This window comes from Garra rufa, chromosome 7, assembly GCF_049309525.1.
Source record: "Garra rufa chromosome 7, GarRuf1.0, whole genome shotgun sequence".
Classification (NCBI taxonomy): domain Eukaryota; kingdom Metazoa; phylum Chordata; class Actinopteri; order Cypriniformes; family Cyprinidae; genus Garra; species Garra rufa.
The window spans coordinates 1,476,926-1,486,729 of record NC_133367.1 but is presented as its reverse complement, the minus strand read 5'-3'; the positions used below and the strand labels follow the sequence as shown (position 1 = coordinate 1,486,729).

The 9,804-nt window shown below is 40.4% G+C and overlaps 1 protein-coding gene across 1 annotated transcript in view; it reads right to left on the bottom strand.

The window, feature by feature from the left end:
* LOC141338913 (uncharacterized) overlaps positions 1-7,275 on the bottom strand; it is a 13,096-nt gene extending 5,821 nt beyond the window's left edge. The window contains exons 1-3 of the mRNA XM_073844526.1: positions 7,191-7,275; positions 1,600-1,842; positions 725-850 (exon numbers count right to left, since the gene is read on the bottom strand). Of these exons, the coding sequence (XP_073700627.1) occupies positions 725-850; positions 1,600-1,842; positions 7,191-7,275 (454 nt within the window). The remainder of the gene's footprint in view (positions 1-724; positions 851-1,599; positions 1,843-7,190) is intronic.
* Between the last annotated feature and the right edge of the window lie 2,529 nt (positions 7,276-9,804).

The window sequence follows — 9,804 nt, the reverse complement described above, 5'->3', positions numbered from 1 at the left end:
AGTCATAATGTAAAAAGTAAAAAATTTGAATGTGTAAAGAGTAGATGACAAAATAACAGTTTGGAATCTGAGATTTGAACATTTAAATTAAAGTTTGGAAGTTTTTTTTTTTGACAATTTTGACAACTGACGATGCAAAAGCAGGAATAGTAAAATAAAGCATTGCCACCAAAACCTTGAGTCACATATGTAAATTGTGTCATTGTGACCAGACAAAGTGAGACTTTATATGTTCATGATTTACAACTACAAAAATTAAGTTTATTTGTAAATGTTATATTGTGTTTCACCTACAAAAAAATATCATTTGTCATTTTGGAGTCTTCAAGTGCTCCAAGTTAATATTTATATTTTTTCAAAAGAAAAGTATATAGGAACCTTATTTTTCGTGACTTCTTCTTTACATTTTAATTAGAACTTGTTCAGACATTTGGCTTTGACATCACTGTTTTTTAGCTGCTCTGAGACAGTTTTAGATATTTATTTCTTAATAGTTTTTTAGGCAAATAAATAGATTATTAATTTTTGGAATATTTAGGCACATCTCACTTTTTTTCTATATTGACATAACTGATCTTTGCACTTGAATGGCAAGCTCACAACTCTGATCTTTCAAAAGAGACCCTATTTATGTCACTAGTCCAAACGGTTCATGAACTGCAACTGTTTTAATTTGTGCAGGTCATGTTTCTGTTTAAGCTCAACTAATGGGGCGACTGTTAACAGGTTAAGTCAGCAATGTCTTGTTCTCCAAACTTCCACAGTATCTCATCATCTGTCTGTATTTCAGTAAGACCAGTGTGTAGAGTGACAGAATCTCCATCCATCACTGAAACTGACTTCACATCAGCTGTCTCAACAACAAACACATGAGGACAAAAAGAAACAGTTTTGAGAAATTAACCTTGTAATGCTGTCTGGAGTATAACATTAATCTGAATTCCACATGAACATGATTACTATCTTCTGCGCCACTGAGCTTGTGGAACATGATTACTATCAATGGGGACTGATTTTGATAAGATAATTACAAGCAGTAATGCAAATTAAACCGTTTCAAATCAATTGGAAATCAGTTGGAAGGTCTCAAAGCATTTAGAGATCATGCTCGCTTGATACTGTATGTTCATAGATAACATATATACATCATAACATTTTTGTATCATAACTTCCAAACTTTAATTTAACTCTCTTTGTTAGGAATCAACTGAGAAAATTATAAAAACTTACTGAAAAATTGGATAAACATAGAAGTACATGTAATATTGGTGTGGTCCTTGCACTAACACAAAGGTAATCTACCAATCATGACCAATCACTGGCAACTAAAATATTAACCTAAGAATAAAAAAGTAGCTTTACTTATGAAACAAAACGAATATAATAGTATTTTCTTGCAAATATATTGTAGTCTTCTTTACCGAAATTCTTTGAGAGATAAAGGTCTAAAACAGTTAAACATAGACATTATATTTTTTAACTATTTAAATGACATTTAAATTTGCCCATTTAAATTTTGGTTGGTTCACAGACCTCTTATTCAAACCTCATTATTTTTAAATAAGACCATGATTATATTGACAGATTTGATCTACTCACCAATGACAGTAACATTGATTCTCCTGTTTACGGTGTATCTGCTGCTGATCTGCAGATCATAAGGTCCAGAATCTGTGGTTGTGATGTCTGTGATGGTCAGAGATCCAGTCTGATGATCCAACTTCTCTATGTCTCCAAACATCCACAATATAAGATCATCCTTTTGTATTTCAGTAGGGTAAGTATGTAGAGTGACTGAATCTCCTACCATCAATGTCACTGACTTCACTTCAGCCGGCAAAACTGAAGAACAAACACAAACAGTTTCTGTCAGTTATGACTTTTCTCTAACAATCACTAAAAAGATTTAACACAGTTCATTGAGTCTTGTCTAATGATTTTCTTCTATATTCTCTCTCAACTAGTTTTTTTTTTTTTTTTTTTTTACTTAATATCACTATTACAACTATTATTTAAATGTTGAGGGTCACTAAACATTTTTTACAATAAAACAAAATGATTAATATGTTTATCAAGGTAATATTTAATTAAAAGTAATCTAATTAATTGCATTTTAACAAGTGCCGACAAAGCTCCAGCCCTCAGCAGCCATTACTCGATTTAAAACACACACACACACACACACACACACACACACACACACACACACACACACACACACACACACACACACACACACGCACACATTGTTGCATAATCCTTGAGAAATCATACTGATCTGTTGACATAGTACTCTGCAAAGCTGACACTTGCAGGTCAAATCATGGTTATAAAATGGCCAAACATAACTATATTTTTTAGAAACACATCAACCTGTTGCTATTTTAATTGTTACACACTGTTAGACATTTCTGTAATTTCTACAGTTTTTTACTGTATATCACCCAGTATAAAACAGCAAATTCCCTTTAAAGTAAATAACTGTAATTCCCTTTGCATCATGGGAATTTTCTGTGACGTCAAACACCACATACAGAGACTAACTGTATTTTTAAAAATTGAGGTATACTACTGTATTTGTGGTAACGACCTCTTTGGCGCCACTCCATTGAGATTATTCTTTTCCTCATTTCTTACATTTGGACTGACAGGATTTTTCGCCACAGGAGTTTATCCTTTGTTTCAGAAACAGTGCGAGTGGAACAGCGTATTTAATTTAGAGTACTACTGAACCTCAAAAATATACTGGGGCATCAGTTTACTGTCCCGCATCTATTGTGGATAGTTTCACGGATTATAATGGTTTCTTTTGTCGCGTCGCGCCGCTCGCGTCTGAGGACACGGAACCAGCGTGGCAGCGCCGGGGGTTTCCCCCGGGGATGGAACCCGTGAGCGGGAGAGTTCCGAAGAGCATCTGCGCTGTGTATTGACGCACCTTACAAGCAAGCAAGGTAAAAAAAAAAAAATATATATATATATATATATATATATATATATATATTTCTTATTTGTATGTCTGTTTGTGTGTGGTAAGATTTTTGCCCAACAGTTTAACCTAGTAACATTTACTCGTCAACATTATGGTACATAAACTTTACCACGGTAAACTGCGCTGTACTTTCAATTAACAAACGACGCTGTCAGCTTATTAAATTACCAAATTAAATTATTTTAACGTGCAAAGCATAATCTTATATTAACAGTAAGTTAGCTAATGTGAAATTTTGTTCAGGTGTTATTTAATGTTCAGCAGTAGCCTATAGTTGAGAATACAAAATCGTATGTTAACTAACGTTAGGTTAAACAAAAGTTTTATGACTAGCTGCTAGGGGTGTGACGAGATCTCGTGGCACGAGATCTCGCGAGACTCCGATGTGTCCCGCGAGATCTGACTGGTCTCCCGAGAACGTGATGATATCATGGCAAAACATTTTGCAATGTTTACATTAGGCTGCATGACTAATAGTATAAAAATATCACGATCTCTATTCAAACACCCATGCGATCTTATTCATGAATGACTGTGATTCAGCATTGTCTGTTACAACTGTTTCACGCTCCACTGACGCTTACCATGTGAACGTTATTGAAGACATTCGAATCTGCATTCTTAGGCCCCGATCACACCGAACGCGTCTTTTAGTTCTAAAACGCGAAGCGCACAGCACTGCCTTTTTTGGTGACTTTTAATAAAAGAGCAATGTGCTGCGTTTTTTTATGTTGCTAAGCAATGACCCAAAACTGCTGTCCTGTCAGTCAAATCAAAGGATTATAGCGCGAGCGCTCTAAAATCTTAGTTTTTTGCTGTTAAGTAAACTGTCATATTAGCAGAAACCCTAAATAATACAGCTCCGGGTTACCCACGATAGACACCAAAGGTTTCTCCTCCTTTTCTGCAGTCTCCGGACTTTTTAAGCAACGGTAAACTTTCGTCACCAGAACAGAAGGCCCGCCTCTCTATTCATTCGATTGGACAATGGAAAAGAACGCGAATGACGTTGGGCATTTTTCCGCTCAGAGTTGATTTTTTTTCAACTTCAGGCGCTCAGAGCGCTCCTGCAAAAACGCGAGGCGCAGCAGGCGGCGAAAACGCGAGGCGCCCAGTGCGCATAAGCAGCGCGGAGAACGCTGACTGCCAACAGAAAACCATTCAAAAGAGGCGCCTCCAACTGCTAAAACGCGTTCGGTGTGATCGCGGCCTTACTGCTGTGGTTTCAGAAAGCAACACAAACAGTCTTTTTAACCACATAATCATCATCATGTCTTTGTTACAGACATTTAAATAACATAAGTACTGGGATAAAAGCTTATAGTTTGGATATACACACTTATTGTCTACAGTAACGATCAAAAACGAAAGTATAACACGTATGTAGAGTAACGTTTATTCTTTTCACCAGGAGAGGGCGACAACTGCACGTTTAAAAAAATATTTGTCATTGAATTAAACATTCAAGAGATTCCAATAGTGAAAGTCTTTATTAATTGAGACATGGGCTCCTTCATTTTTTTAGGTTTTTTTTCAGACTTAAGCAATGAACATTATTTCAGAACCAATAGTAAATTATGTAATTTTGTTTAATTTTCTAATCCATTTTTCTTCAGAATCGTGATCTCTAAATTTCATAAAGTACAAGTTCATATCAAAATGCACCTACATTTATTTATTTATTTTTTTGCATTTTGTGTTTTTTTGTTGAATAAAATACTATTGTCCCCTATATATTTCATCATTGAGGATTTATTTAAAAAAGTTAAAAAATCTCGTCTCGTCTCGTTCTCGTGAGCCCAAAATCTCGTCTCGTCTCGTCTCATGAGATAAGTGTCTCGTCACACCCCTACTAGCTGCCATTTTTTAAATTGAATTTAATATTTACTGCATTTTGTGTGTGTTTAAAGGCAACTCAAATGAAGCATCACAGAGGACAAGAGCAGGTTACCCACGCTGGGACTAATAATTCATGGTAAGAAAATAACTTCACTATGATTTTGAGAGGTTTGTGTATTCCATATGGGGGTTTGTCTTTTACAAATGTGTAATTTCTTTTTTTCTTTTTTTTTCAGGGAACAAATTTCTCTGTGTAACAAAGTGGACGGTGAGCAAAGGTGACCTATGTTTTGGAGCAGCACCTGGAATGCCATTTGATGGGAGAAAGAGTGAAGATGCAGTGTTCCAGCATTGGAATATTTTTTTCTGTGTTTCAGTGTTATATATGCAATGTTTAAATAAAGAATGTGATATTTTGGAATAATTGTGTCTGTTTGAATTGAATATCAGTAGTAACTATTAGGGGTGTAACGATACACCAAAGGCACGATTCGGTTCGGTTCACGGTTTTGGAGCGACGGTTCGGTTCGGTTCGGTTTCTGTTTGCTGTGGGGTTAGGGTTGATGTCATCTTAACAGCAATGCTAAGGAACAATAGATTCACTTAATAACAAGAACAACTAAACTTTTTCTTTAATAATTTTGCCAACCCATTTTAGTAGTCAGGATACCTGAGTAAGTTAGTGAAAATTAGACATTCACTTGTCCGAGTGAAAAATTTACTTGTCCGGGGCAAAAAAATGCCTTTTTTGCTGTAAATTAATCCATTCTGAAGCAATAGTCTCATCACTACTCTATAAGTGTCAGGGGTGTGTGTAGGACGAGATGAGACGAAAGAAACAATTAACACGATATTTAATATAATAATTCAAGAGGATCAATGCAGGAACAGGCAGGACACACATCACACAACGTTATTCAACGTTAAAGACCGACAAAAGACTAAACTCAAAGACAGACTTATAAAGGCAAACTAATTATCAAACACAGGTGACACAGATGACTAATAATTACAAGGACAGGTGTAACAGATGACGGTGACGAGGGCTAAACCAAATGACAAGAGAATGGCAGGGGAAGACAATGGGTGAAACCAATGACAGACAGAACTGTGACATTACGCCCCCCTCCGGAAAGGCGCGTCCTCGCGCCGTGGAAAAAATGAGAGGGGCGGAAAAACAGAGTCCATGAGGGAGGAGGCTTTGGCGGAGGACGGCACCCCTGGAGGGGGACAACAAACAAAGTCAACCGAGTCCAGGGGGGGCGACGAAGGTGGGAGGAGCCAGGGAGGAAACAGGAGGGACCTGGAGCAGGAGGAACTGACCCAGACCACAGCCATGATGATGGCCCATGGTGGAGCCGACGGAGGGAGGAGCCATGGTGGAGGAAGGCGTGCCGACTCCATGGGGCCGACCGACAGAGGCGGAGCAGATGGCGGAGGAGCCCGAGGCGGAGACGGAGAGCCGATGATCCGGGGTGACGCCGAGGATCCGGAGGGCCAAGGTGGAACAGGCTCTGGCGGCCGAGGCGGAGGCGGAGTTCCGGAGATCCGCGGCGGAGCCGGAGCGACAGAGGATGGAGGCTGTGCCTGCAGGAAGGAGGAGTCCCTAGGAGCCGGAGGGACGGCGCGATGAGGCACAGCCGGAGGAGCAGAGTCCGGAGGAGACGATGGGGTGACGACAGACCAGGGCGGAGCCGGAAGGACGATGGAGCCCGGTGGAGCTGGTGGATCGACGGGCGACGGTGGAGAGGAGGGCGTCGAGAGCCGTGGTGGAACCGCGGGGTCGAAGGGCCGAGGCGGAGTCCTGGACTCGGAGGCGGAGCTGAGGGATCCTCCAGCCAAGACGCCGATGGAAGCTGGCAGCCCCGTGGCGAGCCCACTGCACAGGTGTTGGGCTGAGGATGAGCTGAGGGGCTGTCAGGGGACAGCGGCGGCCACCCAGGCATGGGTGTGGATGACAGAGGGTGGGCGGGTGGGAATTCTGGGCTGATAGGGAAGTCAGGACAGACGGATATTTCAGATGAGAAGTCAATGAGGTCCCCAGAATGGTCCTCAAGCTCACCCCCAGTGGTGGTGCAGTGGGCAGGGCTCTCTGTTGCCCTCTCTTGCTCCACGTCATACTCCACCGTCGCGTATGTTGCAGTCGGCTCTCGCACCTGGTCCGATGGGTCCGGCTCTGGCTCTGTCGCTCTCGGCTCGGGCTCTCCATCGTCGGTGGGCTCGGGCTGCAACTCCGCTTGTCGGGGTGATGTTGGGCTGGGTTCTGGGTCTGGAGTGGGGCTGGTGTCATCCTTCGCGGTCAACGAAGCTCTGCTGGACACCAGCACCCACTCGATGTAACCGGCGAGGCTCTCTCGAGGACCCTCCCCGGACAGCTGCGCTTTCGTGGCGATGTTAAGTCCTGCACGGAAGAACGTGCACAGGCAGCTGTCCGGGTAATGCGTCATCGGCGCGAGGTACACAAAGTCACTTATGTGGTCCTCGAGAGAGCGGTTCCCCTGCTCCAGCAGGATGATGAGGACGGCAGGGATATCCATAAGGGAAAAAAATATATAAAACAAACACTGATACAAAAAACGGAAAAGAAACGCAGGGGAAGACGCCGTGAACTGTTTTGGGTCGGTCTTTCTGTCAGGAGTGTGTGTCGGACGAGATGAGACGAAAGACGAGAGAAACAATTAACACGATATTTAATATAATAATTCAAGAGGATCAATGCAGGAACAGGCAGGACACACATCACACAACGTTATTCAACGTTAAAGACAGACAAAAGACTAAACTCAAAGACAGACTTATAAAGGCAAACTAATTATCAAACACAGGTGACACAGATGACTAATAATTACAAGGACAGGTGTAACAGATGACGGTGACGAGGGCTAAACCAAATGACAAGAGAATGGCAGGGGAAGACAATGGGTGAAACCAATGACAGACAGAACTGTGACAATAAGGTCTTACTTTAATCTGAATATTTGTGATATTTGCCTTAAATTGATTTCTAGGACACTTTTTAACTTTATTTTCCTAACCTTACTAACTGTATGTGTCATCATTCACATCAAATTCTTACATTTTATCAATACATCAAATTAGAATAATTAGACTCTATATGGTTGCACAAATTAAATCAGTATCAACAAACTCCATCTTTCCATTGCACAGGAAAAACCGGGCCTGCAATGAAATTGACATTTAACTGTATTTACTTAGACTGTTTAATGAAGATAAGATGTTCCAGAAAATGCATTTACACAGTAAAATTGCAAATACATAAATAATGTAATAAGATTAATGTTATACTTTTTTTAAACAAAAATCTAAAATGTTGGAAAAATGCAATACCTTTAAATATAAAACCGAACCACCAATAGGTGGCAGTAGTCACTGTCTTAATGAGCGAGTGACGGATTCAACCAGTTCGTTCACTGACTCGATTCATTAAAAAATGCTAAATCATTCAGAGATTCACGGAGGTTCTGCTGTTGCTTAGAACTATTTTCATTTGCAAAAATGGTCAATGATTGTGTCTAAAATGTAAGTCAGTTAATATTAACTACTGTTGTATAAAAATCAATGTCACTCACGTTTGCAATCATAATGGTGCTTTCCTACTGCAGTATGTTTGTTCATGCTTGTTTCTTTGTGTATGCTGATGAGCCTATTAGTGTTGAATTTCTGTGAGTCAGATAGCCTGCACGAGCTTGATACTGTCTGTTTTCAGTCATCTTAAGTAATAAAATCAGAATTATGCTCACCAAAGTTTTGTTGCTGCGCTAGTTATTGTTTGTAATTGATGTTTTAATCAGTTTCCTTGTCCGGTCGGGCAAGTAAAATCCCCTTTCACTTGCCCGTTCACAAAATCCACTAGTCCCGGACAAGCGTTAATGTCGAGCCCTGAGGAGTAACCCAGTGTGATCGCTCACTTAAGTCACATGACATGACAAGCACTTGGAAAATACTAACTTTAGAATATAATATTTAGAACTAAATTTAGAACAAAAGCTCATCATTACTAATACAATTTAATCAAATGTGATAAAATAAAGATGTGTTTAAATTGGTTTAAATTAGTTAGAGACAAGTGACGTCAACCTCAACAATGGGCAGCAGGGGGCGTGAGAGTACCGCGGTACGCCACGAGAGTTTCGCGATACGTATCGTGGTTGGTGTACCGCGATATTTCGGTTCGGTTTGTAATATCGTTACACCCCTAACACACACACACTCACACAGACCACAATTATAAACGCAGCACTTTTGTTTTTACCATTTTTCATGAACTGAACTCAAAGATCTAAGACTTTTTCTATGTCCACAAAAGGCCTAATTGTGTCAAATATTGTTCACAAATCTGTTTAAATCTGTGTTAGTGAGCACATCTCCTTTGCCGAGACAATCCATCCACTTCTCAGGTGTGACATATCAAGATGCTGATTAGACAGCATGATTATTGCACAGGCGTACCTTAGGCCATTCTAAAATGTGCAGTTTTACTGTACTGGGGGGTCCCAGAACCAATCAGTATCTGATGTGACCACCTTTTGCCTCACGCAGTGCAAAGCATCTTCTTCCCATAAAGTTGATCAGGTTGTCGATTGCGGCCGGTGGAATGTTGGTCCAGTTCTCTTTAAAGGCTGTGCGAAGTGGCTGGATATTGGCAGGAATTGATGGATTATCTCGGCAAAGGAGAAGTGCTCACTAACACAGATTTTGACAGATTTGTTAAAAATATTTGAAATATGCCTATTGTGCATTGTGTAGAAAAGGTCTTAGATCTTTGAGTTCAGCTCATGAAAAATGGGGGCAAAAACAAAAGTGTTGCGTTTATAATTTTGGTCAGTGTATATACAGTCAAGCCCGAAATTATTCATACCCCTGGCAAATTCTGACTTTTGTTCAACCAGCAACCTGCCTGATGTTGTTGTTGAGAACTTTCCTTTTTCATGCTGCCGTTTACTGTGATTAGGTTC